Source organism: Epinephelus lanceolatus, chromosome 12 (assembly GCF_041903045.1).
Source record: "Epinephelus lanceolatus isolate andai-2023 chromosome 12, ASM4190304v1, whole genome shotgun sequence".
Lineage (NCBI taxonomy): Eukaryota > Metazoa > Chordata > Actinopteri > Perciformes > Serranidae > Epinephelus > Epinephelus lanceolatus.
Window position 1 is genome coordinate 16,134,027 of NC_135745.1, and position 18,474 is coordinate 16,152,500.

Genomic DNA, 18,474 nt, shown 5'->3' on the forward strand with positions numbered 1-18,474 from the left:
CCATGTTTTTATTTAAGGGAACAACTGCCAAGTAAGGAATGAGTCAACTCTGTACTTACTTACCTCATGGGTCATGACTCAGCCCTTGGTGCACTTTTGATATTCTGAAACCACTTTTATATATGCAATAAAACTATCATCATTCAGTAGCATTGGCTATAAATCTGTGCCCACATACCACATCAAAAACAAAACACGCCCACTGCATTTCCATTGATAGAAGCATTTTTATTTTCATTTCCCCGCAGATACACAAAGCAGTGCTGCTCACTTTTATTTATTCATCCCATACAAGTCAGAAAAGACATAACAGGTTTACAGCTCTAATAAAGCCACAGCACAGAGGTGACATTGCAGAAGTTACAAGGAATAGTTTTTGCAGAACAGGTAATACATGAAATAAGATCGTTAAAAGGAATAAAGAGGTTTAATATATCACTGTGATCAAACATACATATCTATTTTATTTCTCATGTCAATAACTGTATTATTTCCTCAGAGTAAGCGTTGATTTGTTTGTCTTTTTCTTCTCCACGTCCTCTTAGCGGAACTGAAGGAGACTGACGCGCAGACCTATCACATCCTTACCAATCTCTGTCACCTAAAAAATAAGGTGAAATTAAAGGTTAGAGGTTACAAGGAGTGAACACCGAACAAGATAATAACTCACCGCTGTAGTGACAGCAGAGACACAGACACTTTAATATTTTAATACTTTATTGTATTTCAGGCTGTATTTCAGGCAGAGAAGTAAGTCTCAATATATGTTTTTCTGACTAACAATTAAAAACGAGATTTACAAATGTGTATTACAATTTGTTACTAAATTAAGGTGTTCACAAATGCGTTGTCCTTATCCACAGATACCACACAAGGAATAAATAAATATCAGTGTTCATCTTATGTGATTAAGTTCATTAACTCTGTAAAATTTGCTTTTAAAGTGTGTACTTATTAATATTATTTAAACTATTCTCTCTATATACCATTGTGACTCTGATGGTCTATTACTTTAAAGAGCTTTTCAGGTTGACAGCAGTTGCACATGGCTGTCCCTAGTCTCGACCTACCTGTGTGACCCTGCAGATTTGGCCTTTGTAAGTAGGACAGTAGCAGGCTCCAGACAGAGGGCACTTCTCAACAGGGCGTCCACGGTACAGAGGGACGAAGGAGGCGGCGCACAGGTCGAATGGATTGTGGGGGTCGTAGTTCAACTGGTGGGCATCTGTGAGGGTCTTCTCACAGGCTGCCAAAATCTTGCGGGTCTGAACAGCAGGAAGAGATTTAACATGATGGTAAGAGATGATAAAACAGTATAGCTGTGACAAATTAAAACTGAAAACACTAAATGAAGCTGTGGATATCACATAACTGACCTGCTGTGCAACATCTGGCTTCGGCCCCAGCTCGAGCAGGCGTCGAGCAAAGCCTGCAGCTGTCTTGAAGTTACGCAGTTTGAAGAAGAGGTTCAGAGCTGTGCGCAGCACCAGCACCATATGGACTGGCTGGAGATTACAGTGAGTGAAATACGCAGCCATCTGTAGGGAAAAGACACACACAGAGGACAATTAGGCTTAAGAATGAAATAGAGGTATGAAAATGATCACTTTGTAGACATCTTGGTAGATTTGGAGATGGTCTACAACACAGAAGGCCAGATATTTACCTCACACAGCCTCTTCTGCTGGTCCAATGTGTCTTTAGGCAACTTCTTCCTCTCCGTCTCCATGGTCAGACCCACTATGTACTCCCTACAAATTGTTATCAGCTGCTGAGCCTGAAACACACACACACATCCCAGTCACAACCAACACATTTAATAATGTCAAACTTCTAAATATATTTAGGTATATTTGCCAAATACACAACCTGCAGCAGCACATGGGTTTGCATGACAAATAAGCATGGCTGTGATTATCAGCTGGTTTGGTGCTCACCTCTGCAATCTCCTGCTTGTTATCAACCACCAGCAGAGGTACAGACAGCAGGATGACTCTGAAGCGCTCGACAGCTTCTTCAAACCGCCCAGACGTAGTCAGCTGGTAGCACTGCTGCAGGCGGGCGATGAGGTCGGAGAGGCGCAGGCCCACAGCAGGCAGTCCTTGCTTTGCGCCACAGTCCTAGAAAATTAAAATATTTGTATATATTAACATTTACTAACAGAGTGATTAGAGGCAGGAAAGCAGGAATAGAACACACTGTCAATCTTACTAAGAGATGACAAAAAAATTCAGCTGTACCTTCCAGTTTCTCTGGGGATGGCCACGCAGGCAGGGCAGGGAAGGCAGCCCCAGGTAACAGGTGCGGCCTCTGGACAGTGTCTGCATGAACAGTGACTTGTAGGGGTCGAAGTTTACAACTCCTACCTGGTCGTGGAGCAACTGTGGTACAAAAAGGAGAACAGTAAATGACAGTATAATGCTAGAATTAACATTACAACACTGCTATTCAGTCTGTGTTTATATCTAAAAAAAAAAAACATGTAGGAAATCAAAATCAAACTGTGTACATACTCTCATGGCAGTTTCGAAAGAGCCAGCCAGGATGTGATCGACTGGCAGCTGGGAGTTGTTGCACCACATCTGTGTTGGACTCATGCCCTTAGTAGGTGGGACAAAGAAGCCATCTTCTGCTCCACCACCTCCACCAGCCGGCATGTCCTGATGGATGAGAGACAGATAATGTAATAAGAAATTTACTGTTAAGTTGTAGCAGAGCACAAAACTTGTCGGTACAACGTTTAGCTACAGCACTGAGAGAATTTGGAAGATTGGTGGCCTGTTTCACTTCCTTTAGGGTCACAGCTAAAATCAACACTGCTTGTGTCTAATGGTAATCCTGTTCTATTGGCTGTCAGATTTGCAATGATGTAGCTCCTCTCACCAGCTCTGGAGGAAGGTCCAGGTCTTCCTCCACCTCCCAGCCTCCTCCCTCCTCTTTGATTCCCCCTTCTTCCCCAAATCCTTCCTGAGCATCCATGAAGCCATCTGAGAGACAGAGAAAGATGGGACAAGATAAATATCAATTTATATAACAATGTGATATAGATGATGTGAACCAATGCTCCCACTGAAAGGTCAGTTTTAAAATACTGTTTAAGTTACACTGAATTTACCTTCATCCAGCTGAAGCTCTGCATCGTCTCCCCAGCCCTCACCTCCTGGGGCGTCCATGTCAAGGTCGGCAGCCATCTGACCTGCCTTACCTACAACAGAAAAAAACACTGCTCTTACTCTGCTGCAGGTTTTCACAACTTATAAAAGTCATTTCATTTTATTTTGACATACAACATTTGGGAAACACTTCTCACTGGTACACTCTTTATATATTGGTATGTATATGTAGTATATGCATTGTGATTAAATACAGTTTTGTATTGAGCATCTGTCAGGACTGCAGACTCACCCTTTGCTGCAATAGCTCCCTCAAAGAAGCCCTTTGATACAGTGAGCAGAGGCCAGTTGGTGTCAAGAGGGTTGATGGGTGGAGGAGGCTGCAGCAGCTGTGCATTGGGATCAACCTCTGGCACCTACAAGACATCAGATCCACCATTACTTTAATCAAAACATAATGAAGGCTTGTGTTTCAGACTGCATGTTATGGTTGTCTATGTTGTGTGTATGAAGGTACACAGAATGTTTTTTTCTTAACACACCGTCTCCTTTTCTGGGTCAAAGGTCTCCTTTAGTGCCTCAGCCTCTTCATCCAGCCCATGAGTGGCTGCAGTCAGGTAAGCTAGAGACTCTGGAAACGTGCACACAAATAGTTATACATGTTGGCCTCTTGTTACATTGCTTACAATTAAAACAACAACACTGTTTTGGTAAGCACAACTGTGATGTGGTAGAAATTAAGAGGATTTAATCTGAGTATTTCTCACATTTTATTAAAAAGAAATAAGCCCAAAAAAAGTCAAGCTAGCAAAACAGAGAAAATATAAATGAATATATGATGAAGGTGACGCTTGAACTCACTTTGCCCACAGTTCTTCAGGATGCGGACCCTCTCACTGACATCTCCCAAGTAGAGAGCTGCCTGATAGTGACCACTCATGTCCTTCCTGATCTCAGCTACAAACAAAGTGTACACAAATATTAGATACAAGTTCACTGACATAAAAGACACACAAACCTCCAATCACATCCCCACATCTTTGGCACAATAACAAGACATTTCTCCATCTCTCACCGATCTTCATCATCTTGCGCAGCTTGGCCAGGTTGCCAGTGATGAGGTAGAGGAAGGTGAGCTTGTCAAAGTTCTTTGTCCTCTGGTAGCACATTTCCACGACCTGGTGGTGACCCTGCAGCAGTGCCGCTTCACCCAGACGCTCCCAGCAGCTGCGCTCATCCAGGGCCTTGGCTGCCTCCAGAGCAACCTGAAGGTACAGAAAAATACAAGTTTAAAAAAGTGTACTTGAACCTGGGTCTCATGCAAAAATGAAAGAAGAAATATAGCAACATGTCTACTAATGTGCAAAAACAGAGTTCAGGAAAAGTGCATGTTGTAAATAAGAAAAAGAGTCCTAATCATACAGTCTGCACAGCAGCAGCTCACCTCAATGTTTCCACACTCCAGAGCCAGACTGAAACGTGTCTTCTCATCTTTGACAAAGTGCAGTGCCACCTCAGGGTAACCCTTCTTCTGCAGGTAGGCAATGATGGACTGGCCCACCAGCTTGGCATTACGTACCATGTGGAGCACCTGGAGGAACAACAATAAGAGGAATGGTGTCAAAACCAGCATTTGGAAACTTAATACTTGTAAGTACAAAGTTTGAGAGGTCAAAAATGTCTTAAGGAAAAAAAATGCAAGAATCAATTACAGTATACTCCAATAGTTACTTCACAAACACAATGATCTCCACAGACCCACCTCATCATATTTGCGGTTGACCAGGGCCAGTTTAAAGCGGTACTCAGTGGGGTCGATGGTGAGGACGCGAGGCCTGCACTCCCTGTCCAGGCAGTAAACACTGTTTCCTCTCACACGGGTCACATAGATGGGCAGGTCCAGGGTTCTGATGATGCCATGATCACTACAGAGAAACATAATGAAAGTACCATGTTAGATGTTTTCAGAAAATCCCCCATCACCAGCTGATGTGTGTGGCATTCTGCTCTTTGAATGTCAAACCTTTAATGTTGCAGGTTTCTTTGTTTGGGAAAGCAAACTTTATTTTATGTTTTCATAAATCATGTTATATATAAAGTTAAATATGTGGACAAATTAAATGTGTGAAAAAATGAAAGCAACCAGCAGCATGTAGTCCTGGCTGCTGATTGCTTTGCACTATAAAAAGATGTTTTCATCTCTAAAAAAAAGGTCAGTGACGACAATGAGTGGAAAATGTGTGCCCACCACCAGTCTGGTACATTTTGACTTCATTCATCTACACTTCCAGTAATTACTCTGCCAACTCAACAGCACCTTGTGCAGTTAAACATTTCTAGTTTACTGATCAAAGTTAAACCAACAGTTGAGTGTTTGTATCTTTTGCTTTGGCCTTTTCAAAGCAGACGCAGTGTACCTGACTGATAACAGACCTATTTTAACCGTTTTTTAAAGCAGCACATACCCAGAGGTAAGGGCATATTTGATGTGGTTGGAGGTGGTGTAGATGAAGACTCCACTCTCGTCCCAGGCTCCACTCTTCACTCTGATGTTCTCATGAATGTTGCACAAACTCTCCAGCTTACGGTTGCAAATCATGATGGCTGAGGGACGAAAAAGACAGCAAAGGAGATTTAGACTCTGGTCAAGAGCAATCTGACATTAGTGGTCTTGTTTAAACCAATAACAAGATCATTTTCAAGTTAAATTAATTTGCTGTAATAAGACTTTCCATAAACTGCTAATTGATGCTTTTAACCAACATTCACAAATAAATCTTTCACAAACTAAATCCATTCAACATGGCATCCCCTTCTTTGTAAAAGATATTTGGACTTTTAAGCACAATTTGATGCAGAACAATAATATCAAATGCATCTGGAGTAACAAAAATGTGTCTGTTTTGCTTTACTGTGGTAAAGTGGACAACGATTATCACTATAATATTTTAACAGCCTTCCAATAAAAGCATAGATGAAATCAAATTCGTGCCTGCTCCTGGTTATGCTAATATTGTCCAACAAGGAATAATGTCTCAGTGATGTTTCAGAGCCTCAGCTCTAGCAGAACAAACAAGTATAGAGGACAGAGGAAGATAAAGATACTGTGACAATGCGATAAGTGTCCTGTCTGTACCTACAGATAATTATCTTATCTACCCACCATGTTTAGCCAGCAGAGCCACGTGGCTGGTGTCAGCACTCCACACCACGTACTTGACCTTGGCAATCTTTACGGTGGCCAGAGAGCGTTTCTGCTGCACGTCGAACAGTGTGACACCATCAGCATCACGCAGCAACAGAGAGCCTGTCCCGGCGTAGAAGATTTCCTCGCAGCTCGGCACCTGTACCTTCTTTACGATTTCATTCTTCAGGTTCTTAATCAGCAGCTACAAACGGAGAGGGAAATGTTTATCAAAGTTTGTCATGATTCCCCAACTTTTCAAGATGAAATCCTTGTTAAGATATAACTGCTCTCTTTCAAAACTGTTCCTTCTTTCTATTCCTGCAAATGGACTTACAGAGTGCATACGGTCCAGGACGGCAAATCTGTTCCTGGCCACCCAGACTGCAGTTAGACCAGAGGACCTCTTCCCCTCCGGTGCTGAGAAATAGACAGATTCTGTGTAACTTTTGTCACTATGTACCCGGTATATTTAAAGGGATCCAATTTGTTGGCATCCAATCAACACCTTACGGTGTCACAAATGAACACCAACGTTACAGTAGAAAGCAAAACATCACATATAACAAATCACATAATAACTCCAGAAAAGTACAATATGAATGACAAGTTAATGACTGTTTATGGAGCAAAGTCTGAGGAAAATAAGTATAACTTAGGTGAGGTGTTTCTTTACCATCAGGGTTCTGAGAGTCGCTTTCTTTGGGAATAGAGTACAGGTCATAGGTGCTGTTCTCCAGGTTGGTCGCCCTCTGCAGGAGATAAGACCATTACATAAAATATATGGGGGAAAAAGAATTTAAGCAACTGTATATACCAGTAAGGGATTAATGTGTGTTTCAAATGAGAGATACTTACAGTGCAGAGCAGGACAGCATTCTCAGCAGGGTTGTAAGACATGCTGAACACTGGGAACTTGGACCCACTAGAAAAACAGAAAATATATAAAACATAGCATGTTACATTTACTGGTTACAAATACTTAAAGTAGAACAACAAAAGTCTTAAATTGGTCAGGATGCGTAAAATTGATACACAACCAATAAAAATGAGTGACCTACCTGCGTAGCTGCATGACAGCAGTGTCCTTGCTGCTGTTGAAGTCCAGCTGGCGGAGGAAACGGTCCTTGACGTAGTACAGCATGTTGCCGTGCACAGCGTATGCTGGACGCTCACGCTCCAGCTTAAACACAATCATGCCGCTGTCATGACCTGAAGGACACACAGACAATCTTTCATTCCAATTGTCACATGTTCAACAGTTACACATCAGAGATCTAAATGTGTAAGCCCCTCTGCTGTAGGAGGAGGGCGCCATCTTTACTGAAATGGGAAGTAACCAAAATTTCAGCTGAGTGCATCTTCCCTAGCATGACAAAAGTATTTTGAGGCAGGATGATTTAGAAGCTTTCATACTCTAACAACCACATCATAAGCTGGATATTTTAAAGCAGGAAATAAGACTCCCCTTGACTTTGCGAGATGGGTACAAATGCAGACCAGTGTCACCACCTACCAGCAGCAAATAAGTTGAGGTTTGGGTGAGCCCCCAGCACCCAGAAACGATCGTGGTCCCTTCGGAAGGTCTGTACTCCAGTCCTCTTGGACATATCCCACACCCGGATGCTCTTGTCCTCAGAGTTGGACAGGATGAGCTCCTGGCGCGGGTGGAAGACAGCACAGGACACGTTGTTGTAGTGACCGCGGCACGTATCCAGTTCCCAGGCCTTGGATTCTGGACCATGGGAGAAAGAGACCAGAGAAGAGGGTGGAGAAAGACACAAGAGAAATGTTAACACCAGGTATGAGTGAGAAAACCAAACTATTGAATCAGCAGTTGGGAAAAGAAAAAAATCAAAATTTGTAAATCAGCATATTAAAAACATAGATCTACACTGCATAGTCACATGTAATGCACTTACTAAAATATTTAGTGCAACATTAGTGCATTTTCTTCAAAATGCAGTGAGGAAGATGGTACAAGTGGAAACAATTACTGACATAAGTAACTGTTGATGAAAGTCTTTCAGTGCATATTACACTTCAGCATCCATAGGGATGTAACAATAACTTTGTCACTTAGCATCCTCAGCCAATTAACAAACTACATACAAATCTAATAAATGATAATTTCATTAAATTCCATCTTATTGCATGACACAGAAGTAATTACAATATCAAGCACTAAGCAGCATAATAATGATGCTGTGATGAAGTAAAAGATGTATGTAAACATGATGTGTTGTCATTGCTGTACCATGCTAGGTGACAAGCATAACTTCAATTAATATTTATAATGGGCCCTTGCTTTTATTTTAAATGTGAGTGACAAAAAAGAAAGGAGAAAAAGAAAATCATGAAGCGTGAAGCTATGATGGACTCCGTGCAGCAGATTGTTGATAACCACTTACTAACATTGCATCACATACCATTCATTCTCCAGATCTTGACCTGCCTGTCGTCAGCTCCAGACACAATGAGAGGCATGGTGGGATGGAAGGCAGCCCAGTTGACCCCACGGTCGTGACCCTGGACACAGGTACACAAAGTCATGTGACACAAATCCAAACATCCAACAACTGTGCCAACACTGAGGCTGAATACTGGACTCTTTCTGAACACTAAAACACTAACTGCACTATCTGGGAAAAAAGTGTAATTTAGCATAAACTAAAACCAAAATAAAATTAATTTCCAGTGGATATTTTCCTTCTCAGAATTATGGAAAAAATTATAATGTTTATTAAAAAGGCTTGCTAAAGTTAAATTACCGAATCCGTAAATGATTAAAATAGTCATTCCTTGTCACCTCCACGACACCTCCATCAGAGGTGGAGAAGTACAAAGATGACTGTGTGACTGTGCCTGGTTGTGTCCCAATTTTTCATTGCTTTTATTGGATGACATGCCACTGTTATTGATGTTAAAACCCAACCCAGGTGTTGTAATTTTATTTCCTTAGGCTGGACATGTCTTGACCTTTGAAAGTAATGACTCAAAAATGCACAGAAGAATGTGATGTAATTTAGAAAACTGCCTACATTTGTTACATTAAGCCTAAAAACTCATTTTGGTAGTATTTTCCATGAACAGTACTGAATCTTTAAAGTCAGTGCCGATTTGGAAAAATCTTTATACAATGCTAACCTTGTTTCTCTCCGGCTTTTCAGTGGAAAGGAAACAACAGTTAATTTTAGCATAATCTTCTCCCTGAACACCAATGAGCTCAAATAAATGCATTTTAAACAGAGGTTTCCAGTGGACAGGTGAAGAAATTTCTGTCACTTACCTGTAAATGTAAAAGGTTGTTAAGGACTCAACTTCACAACATATCAGACTGAATCATACATGTGAAACTCACTGCTCACCTCAAGGACATGCTTGACAACAGCATCCGAGGCACCGAACAAGTCAACACCAGAGATGCCGCGCACCTCTGTCTCCACAGCTCCTGGAGACAGGTTCTTCTTCCTCAGACCTGGAACCAACATTCAGGGCATCGCGTGCAAGGAAGGAGCCATATTCATGTTACACAAGGCACAACCACAGTACAAGGGAAGAAGAAAGAGATATAACACAAGACACATATGATTTAAGGAATGAAATATGAAGCAAAATCATGAGAGGAGAGGCAATGGAGGGAAATTATAAGGACTGTTGGACTACTGAACACACACGCAGGGTCGAAACACACCAACACAACCTCTGCTCTCTCATACCCCCCTAACTTGAGTCTGGAAACAATCATGGTTGTAAGAGTGCTGTGGATTGGGTTAATGAATCTCTCGTATAAAGAAGAAAAATCACAGTTATTTATGATTTGATTGGACAGCAGTGAAAGACACTGATTACCTCCTAGACTCAAATGAGAGGAGGGGAAAAAAGCCTGAGAAAACATAGCTTGCATTCATGATTCCTGCCCAGTTAAAACAATGTGGTGAACAGTGGTTCAGCAGCACAGAGAGATGACACAGGGGCAAAGAAATGAAACTAGGAACCCATGTGCAGGTGTGGATGTTTCCAGGGAGAGCATGGGATACAGGGAGCGCGTGGACTTGGCTGATGGGGGTGGGGTGGGTGGTGTTTGGCATTGTAAAGACGTGCTCTGATGGGGCGTTGGATGTCAAGAATATTATGAGGTTTTTTTTGTTTTCTTAGAGCCTCATGCATGGTTCTGCACAGAAGTTAAATGTCATGCAGAGGAAATGAATTCGACATGTCACAGTTATGGGTTAGGAGAAAAGTTGTGGGCTTTTGCTGTGAGAAATATAAACGCTGTTGTATATTTCATGTTATATTTTAAGTAAAAGAGCCAGCCGTGCTATGTCATGCCAGTAGTATAAATACATATGAAAATCAATACTAAAGAAGTTTAAGTTTAGAAAAGATAAGCTTTCAAACTGGTTAATAGTGACGGCTGTTTTTCTTAATGCATTTTATATCAATGAAAAATAAAATAACAGTATGGGGAAGCAGTATGGACTTCCTATAATAAAAGTATGAGTGCGAAGTGACCCGGCCTTTTATGTTAAATGGGTGCCATGCATGTAACATAGTGAGTCTAGCGTTTAAGTTCTACGCCTTGCTATGATGTCATATTATGCAGGAGTTCATAAAAGCTGTATGTATAAATGCAATCAAGCTCTATGCTAGAAAATGTGAAAGCAAATCAATCCCGCGGACAGGAGACAGACACAGAGCAACATCTTAAGCATGTTCAGAGGTAAGAAAGTGATAGTAGACACAAGTCAATGGTTTTGTTAGTAGGAAGACAAGAAACAGGAAGCAAGAAATGCTGTCGACAAACAGATTTTAAGAGCATGCAAAGGCACAGACACACCTCCCATTTCCTAATGTTTTTTTAATAACTTTTTTAACCATGTCTCTGACCAAATCTCTGATCTGTAAACTACTGCTTCATACAGAACTCGTATTTACAGTGCAGTATTTCATTCACAAATACTACATTATAAATTTGTTCTGGTAAAACATCTATCTTCCTGTCTTTCTCTCTTTCTTGAAGGGAGAGGTGTGTCTGAAAACAGCCCATACAGATTTGTCCTCTACAAGTAGGAGAGGAAGGAGAGGAAGAAGAGGTGGCGTAGGATTTGACATTCATCCTCTTCCTGCTTCTTCCTCATCCTTCATACCACTCTACCCTCCAAACCCTTCCTCAACACAGCCCACTGTCCTCTGGTCAGCCGACCCCAGGCCCTCACCAGAAATATCCCACACTCGCACTGTCTGGTCCAGACTGGCTGACACCACCAGGTCCTCAGCTGGATGGAACTGGGCACACATCACATAGTGATTATGGCCTGTCAGCACACTGTGGATAAGGAGGAAAAATGGGATATATTCAGAATTTGATATAGATTATCTTAATATTTTACTTAAAGGTAGTAACAATGATCATCATAATGCTTTCGTTAAAATTTTGTGCAGGATATTAAATTAAACTAAAGGCCCTTTTTTTTTATTAATTCATATCACTAAACAGTAACATATAAATTGTGTTTCTCAATTTAGAGAAAACTCCAGTGTGTTTTACCAGACGCAGGTCCTGGACTGCCAGTTCCAGATGCGAATAGTCTGGTCATCTGAGGCACTCAGAATCCAGGGGTACTCCTACAGAATGGGAAATTATGATTTATTCATTCATTTCAGATTTACTTTTTTTGCATGGATGATTGTTTGTCACTCTGTACCCTCAAATCAGTGATGAAATAGTTAGGAGGTAGAAGTAGATGTATTTTTGAAGTTTAAGAAAAACTCACATGGTGGAAGAAGGTGGTTCTGATGTAGTCGAGGTGTCCAAGGAGAGTGAAGAGGCAGCGTCTCAACTTGTAGTTCCACACCTGGTCAGAATAGGATTATTTACTCATCACATACAGTATAGGTCGAGTTCATTGATGTAATACAATAATCATATGGAATAATGTGTGTGTATAACATTGAAGTTAGAGACTTTTAAGTAGATCATTTGCTGAGATATGGGCATACATGCGAGTAACACTGAGAAATATACATCAAAACATTTCTGGCACAGAACAACCTCTCCACTTCATGTCAATTCTACGTGGCAACATCCAAGTGCAAAAGCAGTCGCACCTTGATTTTGTAGTCATCTCCTCCAGACACAAACAGAGGCTGCTGTTTGTGGAAATCAATCCCTCTGACGGGGCCTGTAGGCGAAGCCACATCAGTTACATCACATATATGTCAAGAGCACAGTGCTTAAGATTAAATAATAATAACATGCTAGATCAGTCACATCGCTGCCTTACCATCATGCTCGTCAAACTTGTCTATCAGTGTGCACATCCGATAGTCCCACAACTGGATGACTCCGTTGTGCAAACTTGCGAGAACCCATGGCCTCTTGGGATGGAAACTGAGGCCTGAAATGTACAACAGCTGATTAACTAATTCATAACATCAGGTGAAAACAGGTCATTAGACTTCAGCTTTCTAACTGTGATACAACAACAACGGAACCATATCACGCTGACGAGTTAAACTAAATACTGCAACATTAGCCTGGTTAGTTAGGCTAGCAAGGTAGCCACAACAACGTACAGGCAGTGTCCGTTCGACATCGCAACATTTAAACACAAGATTTGACATAAATTATTTTAAGTTGGATGTTGGTGTGTATAAAGATATTAAAAGCAACAATTAATTCATTTGAAAAACATCTTTTAAAGGATAAATAACTAAGTCGGGATAACGCTGGCTAGCTTATCGTAGCGCATATGCTAACTGCAGCTAGCAAACTCTTACCTTTGACACGGGCCGACTTCGTCTCAAATTTTGTTAACATCGTCACTTGACAATAAAAGAAGCCGTAATGTCAATGCTGTGGTAAGATATATCTCCGAATGAATAATAAAAACAACTCAAATAACACAGACAGCTGGACTCAGGCTGCCTGCTCGGCTTCGCCCATTTAGATGATTCTCCTTTTTTCCTGACACGTAGCTCGTTTTGACTTCCGGTTTTGGACAATAAAGTTGTACAGTGAAAACTTGACGCAGAAAGCTCCACGGCGGCGGCGGATAGAAATACAACACATAGAACAGACTCGACAGGAAAAGTATTATTGTATTTGGTCTACATAGTCTAACTCTACACGCTCTGGTCAGAGCGACCCATTAACACCCAAATGTCTGTTGAGAAAGTAAAACATGGCCAATTAAGAGACTGCTCTGGAAATTTCCCTCACACACCATCTTCATCAGCTGATGAGTTGAGTCGTGGAAATGAATATCTGTCAATTTCCATTTTCTTTGAGCACTTTGGCTCAGAGGCATGTTGGCTAAAAAAATATCTTCATTCAGTAGGCTACTTGTTCTGGAGCTCTCGGCAGCGGTGGGGAAGCTACTTTGAAAGCTTAACTTAACCAACCAATTACTTTTCACTGGAAGAGGTTGAACTACAGCAAAACTAGGCCTACCTTAGGGAGAAATCTAGTTTTATTAACTAAAACTACTAAGAAAAAGGAGCTCAAAATAAAATTATATATACATATATATATACATATATATATATATATATATATATATATATATATATATATATATATATATATATATATGTATGTATGTATGTATGTATATAAACACTTACTTTCCAGAAACCAGAGACCAGATGGGGTATTGCACCAAGTAGGGTTGCTCAGTGAGCCAGGTAACTTCTAAGATAGCAAGCAAAAACTGTTCTGAACATTTTAGCAATGAACTTTGAAAGGAAATCAGGGTGATGTATCACTTTTTTTTTTATTTCTCTGGCGATTTCCATGTCTGACACACTCTGCCTCTCTTACTGACTTGTGCAATAAATCAGCTGTAGCACTGTCGAGTTGTTTTATCTGCAAGAAACACAAGACATCACATTTATTCTAGACATTGCCCTAATTTGCATTCTTAATCTGCATTTCACCTTTCTTTTAATCTTGAAGTACCTCTTTGTGTCACTGATTCCCTGGTTTTAGGTTTTATAGACCTAGATTTTTTTATTGCTGGTTATTATCGTGTTTTTATTCAATCTATCTCCTAATTGTGTTTTCTCTTGTTTATCCAGTCTTTTAGCTATTCATTTATTTGTATTACTTGTACCATGTGCAATACCTGATAGTGTGTAATATGGGACACTGTGCAATAACTTCCTCGTGTACCTTACCTCTGTCTGTAACTGGTCACTGTGCACTTTTTCTGCCGTCTTGTTCCGTAGCCTATATGTTGGTGTCTATGTAGCCTATTGTTGCAGCTGTATCTGACTTTTAGCCCCCAAAAAATTCTTTCAGGACAGTTAAGTAGGCTACATCTTATCTGATCTTATTATTTTATCGCGTTGTTATGTTTTTGATTTGGCCTCTCCTGTCATGGAATCCAAATGTCATCAACACTGCGCAAGGTGGCAGAGGAAACTGAGCTGCAGTACCATTTTCAACCACATGAAGGTGTCAATGGACTGGTGGCGCTCTTTCAAGATTTAGGCTCCTGGCAATAAAGACAGTCAAGCATCTCTGTGAAGAACAAGTGCCCTCTGTGAGTAAATCCACTTGAGCAGGACACATGTCGGAGGATGCAAGAAAAATAAATGAATAATTAAATAAATACATGAATAAATAAATGTCATTAGTTAAGATCCAATGGCTGTGATGGTGTGGAGTGTTGAAGCAGACAAGAGGGCATTAAGTATTATGTGCACTTTCACTTATTAAGTCAAAGTGCTGATAGCAGAGTGTGGAAATACTCCACTACAAGTAGGCTAAAAGCCGCATGTATTATCAGCAGATTGTATATACATGTACAGGCCTATATAGCATAAGTGTGTTTGCATGAAATGGGGGAAAAAATTGAGGTACTTTTTCTCCCTTGTTTGTACACCGGGGTATTCCCTGGCATATATAAGTGGTTCTCTGTCTATGACCCATCCTGTGACATACGCTCGTTCTCAATGTCCTCTGACATATGCCATTATTTTTTCTTCTCTCAACACTTTCACACATGCCAGTTGATTGTCTTCTTGTTTCTAGAGTGATGTTTTCACTGCAATGCGCTGATGGCTGACGCGATACTGCGGTCGGATCGGCACACGTGTCGGGAGGGCGTATCTGAGGGATGCACCGCCTGGCAACAGCTATATTTATCCACAAACCATCTACTGACAATTAGTTGATGGTCGAGCCATATTTATAGGGCTCCAGTCTCCTGGACATCTCACTCACGGTGTCACCTTTTTTTCCCTGGCTATTTCCATGTGTGACATACTCTGCCTCTTTTACTGACTTGCCACACACTGTTTTCAGAATTGAAATAGCTTTAATTTTCAAAATATTGGCTCTGATTTGCTTGATTTGAGGATGCCGCTTGGAATTATGGGTAATTTCTAATAATAAGTTCTAGGATATGTGTATGAAGAATTGATATATCCATAAAATGGGAACTTTTATCAGTGATATGCTGACTGGTGAGGTGGGCAGTGACAGACATCAGCTGTTGTCTAGCCACAGCTGCCACTGTAGCACTGTTGAGTTGGTTTGTGTGTTATAAACTCGAGCCGTCACATTATTTTATGGCTTTGTTATGTTTTTGATTTGGCCTCTCCTGTCATGGAATCCAAATGTCATCAACACTGCGCAAGGTGGCAGAGGGAACTGAGCTGCAGTACCATTTCCAACCACACGATGGAGTCAATGGGCTGGTGGCGCTCTTTCAAGATTTAGGCTGCTGGCAATAAAGACAGTCAAGCATCTCTGTGAAGAACAAGTGCCCTCTGTGTGAGTAAATCCACTTGAGCGGGACACATGTCGGGGGAATTCATAGTGATCGTCATCAATTAATTTCAAAGAAGTTCTTTGAACCAGACCTGAACACAATTTTGCTTTACTATAAGGAGCACTACAATCAGGATCCTTTTACATAGCCTACATTCAGTTACATGGTCAGTGACATGTTGGGCAGTGCTGAAAAGTGAATAACTAACATTTCAACCATTTTGAAAAAAAATCATTAGAAGTTCAAATTTTTGAATAAAGGGCAAGGCAACACATTTTCCTGGTTTTGTCCAGTGAATAAAGATTGCATTTCCCCTGGACTGGAGAACAACTGAGCTGTTTGGCTGCAACCAATGTCCATCAGAGGGCCACAGTGCGGAGGAAGTACTTATATCATTGACTTAAGGAAAAGTACAAAGACCACACTGTAATACTCTGTTACATGTAAAGTCTTGCATTGAAAATGTTACTTCAGTGAAAATATCTAAGTATAATCAGGAAAATAAAGGATCACTACTGTGTGTAGTCTACACGGTGCAGACAAATGCCCCCTGTGACTGCTACACTATATCATGTATTATTCCATGACTTTATCATTAGCTACTAGTGCACTCAGGTAAAAGCAGGATTTCACACACAGACACACACAGAAAGAGAGAGAGAGAGAGAGAGAGACAGACAGACAGACAGACAGACAGACAGACAGACAGACAGACACACACACACACACACACACACACACACACACACACACACACACACACACGACAATGCAAAAAGGAAGGCCCAAATTTTAGTATTTGAATCAGTGTGCAAATATGAATGTAGTGGAACTATCAGCAAGCAGCTGTAAGTGTAGTTAAATGAGTTGTTTAATTGCAACTGGCAGTCCCCAACAGCAGCTATCTGAGCCTATGAGCAGTCAGGATAGGATGGGAGCTGTGGTGTTTTGTGGCTGAAAAGAAAGCTGTGAAATAAATGAGCAGGGTGCTGCAGAGAGGTTTGTGGTTTCCTGTCTGTCGTCCAGTTGAGCTGTAGCCTCCACTGTATGTTGAGGTGAGCTGGAGAAGCTGTGGGTGAGCGGGAATGAACTCCCAATCATGGTGTCTAAAGCAGAGGCGCATGCGCAGTATAGCTTTGTGCCATGAGCATGCGCGTTAACCCCTCGGCCACGGCAGAAAAATGGCTTAAGTTCTGTGAAAAAATGGGGCAGAGTACTAGCTCCCTATTAATCCAACCACTCACGGTTTTAATGGGGGCTGTTATGATGTCAAGGCAGGCTGCAAGGATAAAAAATAAAACAATTGGTTCGGTCGAGATGAGCCAGGCCTGCGCAGATTCGATCACCGGCGATTGGCGCACAATGCATGCCGGTTAGTTTTGTGTCCGACTTCATCCGACTTGCTCTGACGTATTACAAAAGCCGAGAGACCGAGGCAGCTGCAGTTGCTCTCCACCACTGTAGGCAAGGGACAGTTGTCTTGGTGCTCTTCACCAAGGTGCCACACATGCTGAAAGAGCACCAAGACAACTGTCCCATGCCTACAGTCAAGTATAGTGGTGGCAGCATCATGGTTTGGGGCTGCATGAGAGCTGCCGGCTCTGGGGAGCTTGGTTCATTTAGGGAAACATGAATTCCAAGCAGAGCATGATCGCCCCTCTTCAGAAACTGAGCCGCAATGCAGTTTTCCAACATGATAATGACCCAAACACACCTAGAAGATGACAACTGCCTTACTGAGGAAGCTGAAGGTGAAGGTGATGGACTGGCCAAGTATGTATCCAGCCCTAAACTCACCTGTGCACCTGTGGGGCACCCTCAAGCTGAAGGTGGAGGAGCGCAAGGTGTCTTCACATCCATCTGCTCCATGATGTCATCATGGAGGAGTGGGAGAGGATTCCTGAAGCAACCTGTGAGCTCTGGTGAATTCCATGCCCAAAAGGGTTAAGGCAGTGCTAGATAATAATGGTTGGCACACAAAATATTGACACTTTAGGCACAATTTGGACATGTTCACTGTGGGGTGTACTCACTTATGTTGCCAGCTGTTTGGATGTTGATGGCTGTGTTTTGAGTAATTTTCAGAGGAAGGTAAATCTATACTATTATACAAGCTGTACACTGACTACTTTAAGTTATATCAAAGTGTCATTTCTATAGTGTTGTCCCATGAAAAGATATAATGAAATATTTGCAAAAATGGGAGGGGTGTACTCACTTATGTGAGATACTGTATATACATATACAGTATATATATATATACATATATACACACACACATATACACTGAACAAAAATATAAATATAAAAGCAAATGGTGGTCACACCAGATACTGACTGGTTTTCTGACCTCCCCAGACCCCCCCAGTAAAGCAAAACTGCACATTTCAGACTG

General features: G+C 41.4%; 1 protein-coding gene across 1 annotated transcript; it reads right to left on the reverse strand.

The window, feature by feature from the left end:
- Positions 1–207: 207 nt before the first annotated feature.
- On the reverse strand, positions 208–13,270 carry copa (COPI coat complex subunit alpha). The gene is made up of 30 exons (XM_033650685.2): positions 13,081–13,270; positions 12,585–12,698; positions 12,409–12,482; positions 12,075–12,155; positions 11,849–11,925; positions 11,517–11,626; positions 9,666–9,775; positions 8,727–8,826; positions 7,814–8,032; positions 7,359–7,509; positions 7,156–7,222; positions 6,974–7,049; positions 6,635–6,717; positions 6,277–6,502; positions 5,579–5,717; positions 4,876–5,038; positions 4,558–4,704; positions 4,189–4,378; positions 3,975–4,070; positions 3,656–3,744; positions 3,406–3,529; positions 3,116–3,205; positions 2,884–2,987; positions 2,514–2,660; positions 2,241–2,381; positions 1,938–2,120; positions 1,667–1,777; positions 1,377–1,538; positions 1,071–1,265; positions 208–601 (listed from the first exon to the last, which is right to left on the reverse strand). The coding sequence occupies exons 1-30, from the start codon at positions 13,118–13,120 to the stop codon at positions 542–544; spliced, it is 3,669 nt and encodes a 1,222-aa protein (XP_033506576.2). The 5' UTR covers positions 13,121–13,270; the 3' UTR covers positions 208–541.
- Positions 13,271–18,474: the final 5,204 nt, after the last annotated feature.

Excerpts from the sequence above, each read along its gene's own strand:
- copa (XM_033650685.2), bottom strand. The coding sequence starts at position 13,120 with ATGTTAACAAAATTTGAGACGAAGTCGGCCCGTGTCAAAG. Across the intron at positions 3,530-3,655 it reads TTGACCCAGAAAAGGAGACG|GTGCCAGAGGTTGATCCCAA; the intron begins GTGTGTTAAGAA and ends GATGTCTTGTAG. Across the intron at positions 2,382-2,513 it reads CTTTCGAAACTGCCATGAGA|TTGCTCCACGACCAGGTAGG; the intron begins GTATGTACACAG and ends TTTGTACCACAG.